Here is a 14225-nt window from a genome sequence, read left to right on the forward strand (position 1 = left end):
TCTTTGCATCTTATAAATGTGAGGTGGCAAAGCTTCTCAGTACTGAGCCTGCTAAAAGTTCAAAAAACTAAAGATTGTAGAAAATAGTGTGTTTTGTGAAGTACTTCTTGAAGTGATAAAGAATCAGAAACCAAATTGGATGATGGAGACCACTGGTGGAAGGAAAGATAATACAGAATAGGGTTTTATTTTTTCTTAAATAGTGGTTCAGGTGAGGTGCATGGAGAACTTAAATTCAGAACTGATCATGTCTTCAGGCATGTGTGCTTTTTTTAAAAAAAAAAAAAAAAAAAAGTCTTCCTTTCAGAAATATAAAGTGGATAATGCCTTGCTAATGATAAAATGGAAAAAATGTTCCAGAAAAAGCAATTTGTGGTACTAAATTGAGATGAATCTACCCTCCCCTACTGAACTTACCTGACTAGTCTTTCTTGGAGTTAGTGCCTATGTAACAGTGTTTTCCGGTGGGATATATTTTAATGCTTGCTGCTCCTGTTGGCTATACATACTACCCAATCTGTTGTCTATGCTAAATGCTACTAATAGAGGCTACTAGCAGATCCTGTTGAAGCGGCGTGCCATGCTGTCCCAAGGAATAAGTATGGTGTATCACTGAATTTGGGTTTTACATCCAGGGTGAAGCCTAATAGCTTAAAAGGAAGTCTGAGTTAACCTGGAGATGCAGCCTTGAAGGAAAGGATTTGAGTGCAGATGTCCAGCAGGTAAAGGACCTCTATTTATCAAAGAAAGAAAAGGTGATGTGCTTAGTGCTCTACAAGACACATGCCACCTTTGACCATAGGCACTTATATTCTAGAACAAGGACGCAGATAAGGCAAGACAAAAAATAGGGTAGTGTCTGTGTTGGTGGAGTCCAGTTGGGGAAACAGGTAATTGAGGCCACAGTGGAGTCATACATGGATTTGAAGGCAAGGAGTGGTTGTGACCTCAGAAGGAGAGGAAGAGTTATTAACAGAACTTAATCATTTTAATGTTGAGAGAGTTTGCTGTTGGTGGCTGGGATGGGCAGTCCTGGTAAAGATGAGGTTGTAGTAGTGGTATTGTGGGGGGGTGAATTGAGAGTGAGAACAGGGAGCATGCTAAATTGTTGTAGTTACCAGCTGGCGATCCTATGTGATGCTCCAAAATCTTGGTGTCTGATGGGTCTTAATAGTATTTTAAAGTGAAACAATGATTGTGTGTAAAATAATAACTTGTTTTCTTTGTAAATTAGGATTTACTCAATACTTACTTTGTGCCAGGGCTGAGCCCTGGCACCTGTCGGCTTGGCAGTTCATAGCCCCGGTACCTCTGGGCTTGCTGCATCAGTTATGAATGTAAAACAAGTTGCTTGTGCACCAGCACCACTTTCATTACAAATTAAACTCTGGATTTACCACTGGAAGTACCAAAATTCAGGATGATTTACCGCCTGATACTCTATGCTGAAAGACCAGTTTTGCACTATAATCTGATATTTGTGCTACTCCTAGATTTTCATATTGGGATACTGACTTTTGATATACAGAAGAAAAACTGCCAGAAAATATGAGAAATTGGGTTTTATTGGAAATTATTTGTCTGTCCTCCGCTGACTTCTTCTTTTTTTTTTTTAAATGCGGAAAAAACCTGAAACCCTGGTATGCATATTTTTAACATGGGAGGAAAAACAAGAAGACCCAGCTTATTTTAAAACTAACTCTAGAACTTCCCTCCCAACTTTTCATTTCTGTGGCATTGTTCACCAGCTGAACAGAGATTCTGGATACGTCTTTGCAATTCTTTTAACGGGAATGTGATTCTTCTCTGTTTGTATATAATCACTTCAGATAACAGTTTAGGGATTATTTGAGCAAAGGGAGAACAGAATCTGTAAGCGTACAGCAGCACCTACAGTTCTTTAAAACAGTGTGGATGTAGGTTTTTTTAAAAACCGTGAAACGATTTTTTTTAAAGAATGTGCTTATTGAATAATGTGAATATTTAAAATGATGATCCTGTCAATTTGTTGTTTTCCAAACAGGCTTCAAACACTGGGGGAGGGGACTAAATACAACATGAGGCCAAAAATAAAGGCATGTTTTACAGCAGGCTATATCTGTCTAAATATCAGAGCCCATCCAAAGAGGGACTGGGAGATTCTTTAGTGAAGTATTTGAAGTGCTTGCTTCAAAAGGCATTTTCACTGGTACTAATAATTTAAAATGAGAGAACTAGCTCATAAAAGTGCTGTTTGGAGACAGAAGGCCTGGAACATGCACCATTAATTTGGGAATAGTTTTCCAGGCTACTTCTCAAATCTTGTTTTGTTACAAAATATAGATGTTGTAATTTCTTCATGCTTATCCATAGATTTTGCTTATGTGTACTGCGATATCTGGCAATGGCTCTTCATTTTAGAAATCTCTGCCTGTTAAGTGCCTATTGTGGGTGAGGTCTGAAGAATGTTTCTTGAAAGACTTGTGAATATCACTTTCTGTAAATGTCACTGTAATCTGATATTGCATTGGCTTATATCTCGGTAATTTAATACTGAATCTGGTTATGTGAAGGTTGTTCAGTTCAAAGTGATACCCAGCCAAAAGAAAACACAGGACTACAGGTAGCATATTCTCTGCTTTTCCCACTAACACAATTAGGTTGTCTTTAATTTTATGCTTCTGTGGTTTTAAATATACGTTGTAGACAAACTGTGTTTTCTTTTGATTTTTTTTTTTCTATTCATAGGGTTGTAGAGATTGCAGCCTGCCACTCTTCTCACACTTCTGCTGCCAAGACCCAAGGTGGCCAAGTGTATATGTGGGGCCAGTGCCGTGGCCAGTCTGTTGTTGTTCCTCACCTCACTCACTTCACTTGCACTGATGATGTGTTTGCTTGCTTTTCTACTCCTGCTGTGATGTGGCGCCTCCTTTCAGTAGGTGAGAGCGAACTGGCACATGTTATGCAGTGCTACAGTACAAAAAATCTAATGCTTGTATGGGACAGATTTCTTGTTTATAAATATTTGCACCTTCTGAAAATGTGCTTTCTTCTTAGAATCTGTATATTCTAGTGGGGCAGGAGCTCCACGGTAGTGAAGGGTGAAACCAGCTTACTGTTTAGCAATCGATGTTTAAGTGCTCTAAAAAGCATGTGCACTTACCATTGTCATGTATGCGACTGGACTGCTAGAAATCCACCGTGGGAAGAATAGAATAGTCCACTGTGCTGCTCTGCTTGCATGACTCACAACTCAGCATAGAGATGAAGGGTCTGTGTTTCCTTTGGGTGCAGATGCACCTCTCATATCACACCATGAGCAGTGGCAATTTCCTGCTACTAATCCCTGCACCAATCAGCATAGCTGTCACTAACGCAGGGAAGGGCAGTTGGAGCGCACTCAGATAAATAAAAGAATAGCATTGTGGGGCACAGCACACCACATGAAATGACAACTTACTTAATCATCCTTCATGCCTTCTCATTGTAGGGCAGCCTTGGCTGAAACATACTTGCAATATATTCCAAGGGGCTCTTGCCAGTTCATGGGGGGCAGAGTTAAGGTTGCTAAGCTCATAGTTAGGTTTCCTGCAATGCCACAAGTCTCAAAGCTTGTGCTACTACTGACTGTTGTACATATATTTTTTTTATAGGTAAATGGAGGACTTCAATCCCCATTAATCAAGCACCTTTCACAAATGCTAACATAAGTTTTTTGGGGTTGTTTTAAAAAGTAAATCTGACTCTTTTTTTTTTTTTAGTTATTTTTTAGAGAGCAATGTCAGCTTGGGCACCACAGGCTCATAATACATGAGGACACTATTTGTTTTTCATAGTTCGGTCCGATGTACTGCACTTCCTCGCAGGAAGGTTAATCTACATTTTCCAGACCTGCATAGGATCTGTCCAAATGCTGAAGAAACTCAGTTTGGGAGTTTGCTCAAGTGGACAATTTTAATAGTTTTCCAATAGTTTTCCAGTTTTAATAGTTTCCTTGGTAGCAGTTGCAAGGCTGTTGTACCAACCTCACTTTTCATGACACACTTATTGGATGTTATGCTCTCATAATTGGCTCATAAAATGGGTGCTGACAACACTGAACCCCAGTCAGGACTACCAACATAGATCTGCCAGACATTTACTTCCTAAACATGACATAGTTACCCAGTGACCCATGTTTTCTTGACTAGCCTGTTTAATTAAGCCACTCTGCAAATGTATGTATGTATTAGGCAGAATGTATTTTGTTTTCAAAACCTTTTGGTGGTGTTTTGTTTTTTTTTTTTTTTTAAGAGCATGAAGACTCCTTAACAGTAGCTGAGTCTCTGAAGAAAGAGTTTGACAGTCCAGAAACCTCAGACCTAAAATTCCGCGTAGATGGAAAATACATCCATGTGCATAAAGCTGTTCTAAAAATCAGGTAGTGTTCATGTTTCATGGCTTCTTGGTCAGCAATCCCTCTACTGCATAGAGAGCAACCCGTTAACTTGTCGTCTCAGAGAAATCCATCTGCAGTGCTGTCAAAAGCGAAGGTGTACTTAGACTTTTTAAGACTGTTCACTATTATTGAAATTGTTTAAGCTTGTATTTTGGACTGCTTGGAAGGATGAGATTGACACACAGATCTTTAGAAATGAGGGGATTTGTCTGAATTAGTGCGTTGATGTCTTTCTATTTTTCATGGACCAGTAGCTGTCATAGAAATATCTCAGGTAATATCACCACACAGTTACCAGATCTTTTAAAAAAACAAAGATAAGTAACTAAATCGTTAATTGCACTGACTTTGAATACATATGAAGGAGACATGCTGTTTTTACATTTATTAGAATGAGATTGTTACATACTAAATTTGAGAAGGGGCTGAACCGAAATACCAGTTCTTAACATTTTCTGTGTGTGGATCAATATCCAGACTTCACAGCAAGGGCCTATTTCTTTATTTAAAAAATTACTAAAGCCTTTTATTAAATTCCATGTGTACAAAACTTAATTCTTTCAAATTCTCATTTGTTGTATCACATACAAAATAATTGCTTTATTCTCTTGGTGTACCAATATTACTTGCATTTGATGTACCCCAGGATTGGGAAGAGAACATACCCTTTTGGTATTTAACGACATTTGTATTTAGAGATCTTAATTTATTGTAGAGAAAATGAAGGGAAGCTTTATTTCAAATGGTCTCTAATATAGTGTTCATGTATCATATCAAGGTATGCCAGATAAATCTTCTGCCTTTCTGTTCTAGATGTGAACACTTCAGAACCATGTTCCAGTCATATTGGAATGAGGACATGAAGGAGGTGATAGAAATAGACCAATTTTCTTACCCAGTGTATCGTGCCTTTCTTGAATACCTATATACAGACAGCGTTGATCTGCCACCTGAAGATGCTATAGGTAGCAACAGCCTTCTTTGGCCAAATTACATGATAAATCCAGTGATTCGATAAATGGACAAAAAAGTGGGGGAATAAATGGTGCATGTTGGTCTTAGGACCACACATATGATCGGTTTCATTGTGATTACTTTTAAAGTGCAACTAAAGTAAACTCTTAACGACTTGCTACAGAAATAGTGCTGTGTAACTCTGAATAAATTGAGCAGCAAGTATCGGAGAGTAAAAGATAGAGGAGGTGTTTACATTTCTCTTCTGAAATAAGCATTCATCCCTTTTGCTAAATGGAATCAATTATGCTTTGAAATGACTTCAAGAAAAAAATTCAGTTACTCTATTCTACTCGGTATAGTCCCTGTAATGAGGTAGTTGTTACCCAGCACAGTGGACAAGCTCTGAGTTAAATTCTAGCTTTTATAGCAACAGTTTGTGCACTTGATACTTTCCCTGTTCAATAAGCAGGGCCCCTATCTTGGAACATGTACTTAACTTTTATGCACGTGTGTAGTCCTGTTGGTGTCAGGGGAACCACTTATGCTTAGGGATAAGCTCCTGTGTAAGCGTTAGCGGGATGAGGCTTAAAGTAGTGAAAAGGCCTCTGTTTGTTTTTGTATGTCAATGAAGCTGCTTTTCTGAATAACGCCCAGTTTAACTGAGAGATGCTGTTGCGTGTTGGGGCATGTCTGTGCTGCAGCTAGGGGTGTGCTTCCCAGCCTGGGGAGGCACAGGCATGCACTCCAAGAATAGCAGTATGGACCTTGTGGCCCTGGGTGGCAGCTTGGACTTGCTCAACCCCTTGGTCCTCATGTGAGTGATTAGCCTGATTCACCACCTACTCCGCAATGTCCACGCTGCTATTTTTCGTGTGCCACTTCAAGCCCAGCTAGCCCGTGTCTGCCCAGGCTGGGAGGTAGGCTCTCAGCTGCAGTGTAGACAGACCATACTTCACACGGAGAATGAAGACTCAGCCCTGGTCTACACTAGGACTTTAGGTCAAATTTAGCAGCGTTAAATCGGCTCTTAAAATCGATTTCCTTACTCCTTACTCCTGACAAGTGGATTAGTGCTTAAATCGGCCTTGCCGGGTCGAATTTGGGGTAGTGTGGACACAATTCGACAGTATTGGCCTCCAGGAGCTATCCCAGAGTGCTCCATTGTGACCGCTCTGGACAGCACTCTCAACTCAGATGCACGATTTGTTTGCCATTGCTCTGACGCAGGGAGGGGCGACTGACGACACGGCTTACAGGGGTGGCTTACAGGGAGTTAAAATCAACAAAGGGGGTGGCTTTACATCAAGGAGTATTTCAGGCAGGACTTCACGGAGGGTTCCAATGAGAAATGGTGCACCTAAGTTATTCTTATTGGAACAGGGAGGTTAGTCTGGCCTCTGATTGATACATGGCTAGATTTACCTCGCTGCACCTTCTCTGTGAGTGACTGCAGTGTGACCTAGAGGAATGAGTCCCCTAGACGGGGGGCGGGGCGGGGTTTGCAAATGAGTACAAAACAAATCTGGTCTATTTCTTGTTTTGATACACTCCATCTATCTTTTACATCTTTGGCTGGCAGCAGACGGTGCAGAAGGACTGCATGCCATCCACATCTCATGGCTGCTCGGCAGAAGATGGTACAATAGGACTGCTAGCCATCCTCATCTCTTGCCTGTCCAGCAGAAGATGATGCAGTAGGACTGCTAGCAATCCATATCGCCTGCCTGCTCACCATAAGATGGTTCAATAGGACTGACTGCAGGACTAAAGAGAATGACCTGATCAGGTCACTCTAAATTTAGTCCCTGCGCCCATGTCTGCCCAGGCGCTCCTGATCGACCTCACAGAGGCGACCAGGAGCACCTCGGACACGACGATGATGGCTACCAGTCCTGTTGCACCGTCTGCTGCCACAAGGCAATGGGTTGCTGCTGCTGTGTACCAATGCAGTACCGCGTCTGCCAGCACCCAGGAGACATACGGTGACAGTGAGCTGAGTGGGCTCCATACTTGCCGTGGTATGGCGTCTGCACAGGTAACTCAGGAGAAAAGGCGCAAAACGATTGTCTGCCCTTGCTTTCACGGAGGGAGGGAGGGAACGGGGGCCTGATGATATGTACCCAGAACCACCCGCGACAATGTTTTAGCCCCATCAGGCTTTGGGATCTCAACCCAGAATTCCAAGGGGCAGCGGAGACTGCGGGAACTGTGGGATAGCTACCCACAGTGCAACACTCCGGAAGTCGACTCTAGCCTCGGTACTGTGGAAGCAGTCCGCCAAGTTAATGCACTTAGAGCATTTTCTGTGGGGAGACACACTCTCGAATATATAAAACCGATTTCTAAAAAACCGACTTCTATAAATTCGACCTAATTTCGTAGCGTAGACATACCCTCAGTGTGGAGCTTGCCTTGATGCTGTAAAAGCAGAGTTTGAAAGTGGCTAATATAATGGCATTTTAATTTCAGGACTTTTGGATTTGGCTACATCTTACTGTGAAAACAGATTGAAAAAACTGTGTCAACACATTATCAAGAGAGGAATTACTGTGGAAAATGCATTTTCATTGCTCTCTGCTGCAGTGAGATATGATGCAGAGGTAAACTTCTAAAGATTAAACTCACTAAATAGACTACCTCTTTTTGACCAGAACCATGGAGCATAGCAGACAGCTTTTAATCTCCATTTTGATTGAGGGAAAATTGCTTGTTGCACTGAGAATTTGAGCAGTAGGGTTCTGGTGCTGTTCCTTGGACTTTGTAGCCATTCTGTTCAGAGCGAAAGCCATATCTTTGTATTAAACTTTTAGTAGACAAATTAACTAGCACGTTATATCTATATATACACACAGAAGACTTATTTAATCAAGCCATAGAATGAGGCACAATATAAGTAACTTTCATATTTTCTAGTTTGTGGTAGCCATTTTATGCTGTTTTGCCTAGCTTCATAATGCATCGCTCCATGTTATCTGGAAAAAAAATTCTGTGCTGAAAACTTTCCATCTAGAGGCTGAAAATATTACCTTGCAAATAAAGGGCAGGCTTTAAAAAGAAAGCAAAACCTGGAGATTCTAAAAGTCCTGCTGATTGGTTTTAGAACACTAATCTTTGCTTAATACGTTTAAATATGTACACAGTACAAGTTGCAGCTTTTTAAATCCTCTTCATGTGTTTGGGATTTTTCTTGTAATATTATTGATGGGAGGGTACTGACAGCTGCGTCCAAACTTTTGTTAACAAAGTTGTTTAGAAGTAGGTGACATAATAGGCACCAGATGGATCTATTTGCTCCCTCTTGATTTACGCTTGAATATAGACATAGACATCAGAGTTTTTGGTGCCACGGAAACATCCATTATCTTATACTCAGGGTAGACTGATTTAAATCAAAGCAATTTTAATCAGCAATTTAAATCAGCAAGCAGGAAACTTTGATTAAATCATTGATTTTAATCTTGTTTTGCATTTGTACTTTTCTTTCCTAAAGAAATTGAGTCTCACTGGTTGGTAACTATTAAATGTTGATTTGCAACTAAATGTAGCCTTTACACTAAATGTGGTACTTTCTACTCACTAGAAAGGTACATGATATAGATATCCACATTTATTTAAGAAATTATGTATCTTAAAATAACTGTATTCTGTCTTAATTTTTGCCTTTTAATAAGTTAGAAAATGGTGAATGATGCTTTACATATTTCTTAGATTTTTTTTATTCAATAGATTAATTTTTTAGTCATGACTGTGTCGAACTGCATTTGGTTGGAAGTCGGAATGCAATTAAAAACATACAAAAATGGTAATTTAAAATTTCTTTTCATTAGTTAAATGAAACTACCTTAAATGTGCTAGATGCATAAGAAAATATAAGTTTCTATCAATACCTGTTTTGCATTTAAAACATTGATTTATGCAACAAAGATAGTATCTGTAATTAGTGAAATAAACTGTTCTCCTGGTGACCCATCTCCTTCAAGATTTTAGAATTAGTAGAACTCGTCCTCTCACCTGATTTTTGTTTTTCTGGTGTATGGTTTCTGAGGGCACAAACAATGAATTAGATGTTGAGTAAGTGGTGTAGCCATTCTCATGGCAGTTCTTATTCATAGATTGGAAGAGGAAAACAATATTTCCTGTTTTTTTTTTTCCAACTCCCAGTCAGTGTCTTGGTTTTGAAATAACCAGGCATTGAGCTGAACTAGCTGAACAAACTAAAATGAAAAATTTCCTCTGTACCTGTAATTCTCTACTGCTGTCAAAGCTGGTTTAGCGCTTCAACAAACTGGTTATATATTGTTTAGCCAGTGACTTCTACCAACTCACTGGTTTGGCTTTTTTTAAAGGTTTGGCAGCAAATATGTACTGCTTTAATATTTGTATTCAATGTACAATTATTTTAATAGACTATATTAAGTTTAGGCTTTTAATATAGGTTGTCATAACTTTATATATAATTTTAAATACACTTTTCTTTTTAAAAATAACTATTTTTCATTTAAATCAGTTTTAAATTAAATAGGCTTATCTTGACTTCTTGAATTTATTTTTATCCTCCCTGAATTTAAAGTGCATTTTCCTTTTATGTAGTGCGTAGTTCCTTTAAATATTTGGGAACCAGAGACTCCAATTCTTGAAATAGAAAGACAGTTGTGTCTGGGTATTCAGGTATCAAATGTTGTTGGTCACATCCAGAATGACCATATCCAAATTCTTTAATTATTGAACTGATAATGGAAATAAGTTTATTTCATTATATTTAACTTAACAACAAAAATCAGATTACAATCAAAGTACAGTACATTTCCAATCCTTCCGTGTAAAATCTGTTCCTACAATGGAATAAAATGGCAGGAAGTAAAGCTCATCATGGAGCCAGCTAACTGAACTATGAAGTCAGATAAGTGGTATATGAAGGGGAGATAAAAATGACATTTTTCTCATTATGAAGTTAATATTTAACTATTTTGCTGTTTAAGCAGATCAGCTGGCAGACTACTCTCCTAGGGTCTGCAGGTCCTGAAGGTATTTACGTGTTGATTTCCTTTGGCATTTGTTACTCAGACTAGCCTTTGTTACCAAATGTGCAACTCTGCTGCAGCTTGCTTATTTTCTATAGGTTGTTCACTCTTACGAAAGAGTGTGTTGCTTCGTAGATCACACATCACGTGCTTTGTAGCAACCAAAATGCACATATATATCCGTGCGCCGTTGTGCGTTCCTCAAAGCTTAACAGCAATTCTGTTAACAGATGAAGTTATCTCAAACCTTTTTGTTTTGGAGATAATAGACACAATACAGAGCTTTTTATTTTAAATGGAAGGTTATCTATTTTAATTTCACAAAGGCAGGTGTGACATCCATGAATGTGGTTTGGGAGGTGAAGGTGAAATAGTCCTGCAGAATGTGTTTCCCATGTGCCATCATGATTCTCCCTTTTAAAGAGTGGGGGAAGAAACAGTTACTCTGCTGCAGGATGTACGTTCTGCCTTTTGCTAATTGAGGTTTGTGTACACAGTCTGCCTTACTGATTGTCAGGTGTAAAAGCTAAACCAAAGAAAGCTGGAAGGCACTGCACTTGGTTCTGAGCTTTTCTTGGGCATCTACAACATTCAGAAGACTGATTTTTAAATGTCTCTAGAATCTATAATTACATATGCAGTAAGCTAACTGGCAAGTTCAGATGACTTTAGTAATGAAGTTAGTTCCTGGGATGTCCTTTCTCTAGAAAGCATCAGTTAAAACTGCATCATCTATTTAAAATACTTCCATATCATGAAATTATATACTTTTCCAGTACTGAGGGTGCAGTATGTTTCTCTGGGATTAATGACTGGCTGAATTGTAATGGCCAGAGTTACACTGTAGGTCCAGTTTCTCCCTGTAGCTAACTAATCACTGGAAGTATCTTGTGCCTCTATCATTTATACAATATACACTGAGGTTTTACTTTGTGATCCAGTGTGCAAATATAACTTATCTAATTTTTCTGCAGAATTCTGAACTTTCCAAAGTCTTATTGTAATGATAACACTGCTTGTATTTTTGTTACTCTGACTTGGAGTATGGGAATCTTATTAATAAAGTACTGTAATACAGTAAATGTGTACGTGATGAATTTTTATTTAAAATCAGTTTAGTCCATTTGTTATGAAAATTCACAGCTATGTTCGGCCTTTCATAAACCTGTTACTTATTACAAAGACACAACACAAGCCAAGACATGCATGCAGCTCCAGAGATCCTGATCTTAAACCAGTGCATTTTCTGTATTGCTGTGTCAAGAAATGTTGACTTGGTGTCAATGAGCTAACTTTCCATCCTAGCCTAGAGTGTAGAAATGCAAATATGGCTTTACCTAATCACACTTGCATATTGTACGTGGCTTGACTGTCTTTAAAACTATTTTATATGTTCAGTAGGCTGGATACTGAAGTTAGACGAGACTAGATGGAGTCTGTCACATTGACGTTCTACTCCATGGGGAGGTAGGATGGAGGGGGAAATACTTAAATAGAATGCAGTAGTCCTTACTATAACAGATTATCTGAACCTAGAATTGTAGCATGAAAGAGAATGTTCCTTTCTAAATGGAACAGTTGTCTACTTTAATCATCTGATCATCTGGGGTTTATGGCTGACTTTGCTGTGGGCTGCAGAATTAGTAACTCTGTGTGTAATATTAATAATATTAATACCTCTGTGGGTGCAGTGTGAGAATTGTTTGAGGCACTTTTTGATCTTTAGATGAAAGGCACTATGTAAATAGTTAGGCACTATATAAACAGTGGGTCAGACTTTAATGAGGCGTAGAATTAAAGTATGGGACTTGGGCTGCCTTGTGCCCAATACATTCCTGCTAAATATTTTCATGAGAAACAAATAGAGCCATTTCAGTACAGGTTTATTCCTAGTGGACATAAAGGTGTCCTGCATGAACTTTACAGATTTCTTTAAAGACCTCTCCATCTAGATATACTATGCTGTAATTTGCTTTTTCTCTAAACCAGTGCAACATCACTCCATTAGGGAAACCAGTGCAACTTTGTATTTAGACCGGGCTTTAATGTGGAAATGGAAGAACTGAATTTTCTCAATGCAGTCTTGGGTATCATTTTTCAAAGATGGCTTTTACTCATCTTTCCATTAGCTGTCAGTGGAATGTAGATATAATTTCCACCCTGGATGCTTCCTCTGAAATAGCTAAAACCAATCTAGTCTACAAACACTCTTAACAAGGGTAGGGGAAACTTTTGAGGTGAGATGAGGCAGTTCACTCTGTCTTAAGTAAAATATACTAATTTGAATAGTACATGGTGTCTCAAACTGAGAGTTGTGAACATGTTTGAAAGGGTCAAGAGCACCTTCTTTTCTTTATGGTTAGTTTGGAGGATCTATTTTTTGTTGCAATGTGGGGCACGATATGGAATAGGTTGAGAACATCTGGGAAAATGTATTTACGTAGCTCTCATCTGTTTATAATTCCACTGTAATTACAAAAGATATGTAAAAGCATTTGAGCCTGGTTCTAAATAGTCTCTTATGGTGTAACCAAAGCTAATAAAAAGGCTTTTTTTGTTTTGTTTTGTCTAGGATTTAGAAGAATTCTGCTTTAAGTTTTGTGTCAATCATTTGACGGAAGTGACACAGACTACAGCGTTTTGGCAAATGGATGGCCCCCTGCTAAAGGAATTCATTGCTAAAGCCAGTAAATGTGGAGCCTTTAAGAACTGAAACACATGGCTGTAAGTTTTGGATGACGTAGGGTTGTACCAGTCATAGTTGGTTTGCTGTATTCATGTGTAACAGGCTTGTGTAACCCTGCAGGTGAAGAAGAACAAACCAAACCTAATTGATTGCATTATATTGGGGTTATAAAACTCTCTACAGAAACTGCAGCAAATGTTCTGTGTGCTGTATCCATGTTTTTAAAAAAGTGAACTGTTGCAAGAGATGCAAGTCAGAAGGTTAACATTAACTCTCATTTGAAGAGCTGGAAAACTTCATGTTGCTGTTTTTGAGTTTACTGTACTTTTGAGGTGGGGAAAAATTGAAGCAGGAGGATGGTTTTGAGTGGTGATGAGAGGATTAATCATTTGGTGCCAGGAATTGGGATTTCTTAAATTGATCTGTTGGGACCTCCAGGGAGTTTCAGCATAGGCTGAACTGAGCCATTGAAACATTTCATATAAATTGTTAGCTCTGTAGCATTACCCTGAAGGAACAAACAGGACTGATTTCTTTGTATTGTGGTTGCATGATTATGAATTTCGCTATGTATAAATAATCAAATGTATTCAAGGCTTAGAGGAAACTGCAGAAGACATAATGTCGCTACAAAATATGCTCAGAGCAAATTTACTAATCGAGTTGGAAGTAAAGCTGCCCATCGGGGATACCTTAACATGCAAATGGCAACATATAACCTAGATGTTCAAACATTATTTATAATGGTCATTGAAGGACATATTGCCCTGTTTTGAGGTCCAAATAAAGTTAATTAGGCTATTCTAAATAAAAGGGGAGAGCAAACTGTTGGAAAGGTTTTTTTGCATTGGAGTATTATATAAAAAACTTTAAAATTACATGTAATAAAATTACACTTTTTTCAAATTGTCTGCTGTAAACTCTTCTGACTTGAAGAAATGTCATTATCTTTTATTACGTCTACCACAGAATAAAGTTACAAACAGTGTGGCAAATGTGTATTGACAGAATCCAGTCCCAGTCCAGCTTTACATGCCAAACAAGCGGTGCTACACCTGCAATCCGTACTTCAGGAAATAGAAAAGAATTTATCCATGTACATACTTGGCCTCCATCAATGGTAATATGTCTCTCTCAAATGTCA

The 14225-nt window shown here is 38.7% G+C and overlaps 1 protein-coding gene across 5 annotated transcripts in view; it reads left to right on the forward strand.

The window, feature by feature from the left end:
• The window catches only part of RCBTB1 (RCC1 and BTB domain containing protein 1), a 51384-nt gene extending 37397 nt beyond the window's left edge, over window positions 1–13987 (forward strand). For 3 of the 5 annotated variants that reach the window (XM_077811214.1, XM_077811223.1, XM_077811191.1), the window contains 5 exons: window positions 2728–2918; window positions 4273–4399; window positions 5231–5382; window positions 7844–7974; window positions 12968–13987. In XM_077811214.1, the coding sequence (XP_077667340.1) occupies window positions 2728–2918; window positions 4273–4399; window positions 5231–5382; window positions 7844–7974; window positions 12968–13108 (742 nt within the window). In that variant the 3' untranslated portion in view covers window positions 13109–13987. The remainder of the gene's footprint in view (window positions 1–2727; window positions 2919–4272; window positions 4400–5230; window positions 5383–7843; window positions 7975–12967) is intronic. The other 2 variants (XM_077811203.1, XR_013345316.1) reach the window with 2 other exon arrangements.
• The last annotated feature ends 238 nt before the right edge of the window (window positions 13988–14225 follow it).

Source organism: Eretmochelys imbricata, chromosome 1 (genome assembly GCF_965152235.1).
Source record: "Eretmochelys imbricata isolate rEreImb1 chromosome 1, rEreImb1.hap1, whole genome shotgun sequence".
Classification (NCBI taxonomy): Eukaryota; Metazoa; Chordata; order Testudines; family Cheloniidae; genus Eretmochelys; species Eretmochelys imbricata.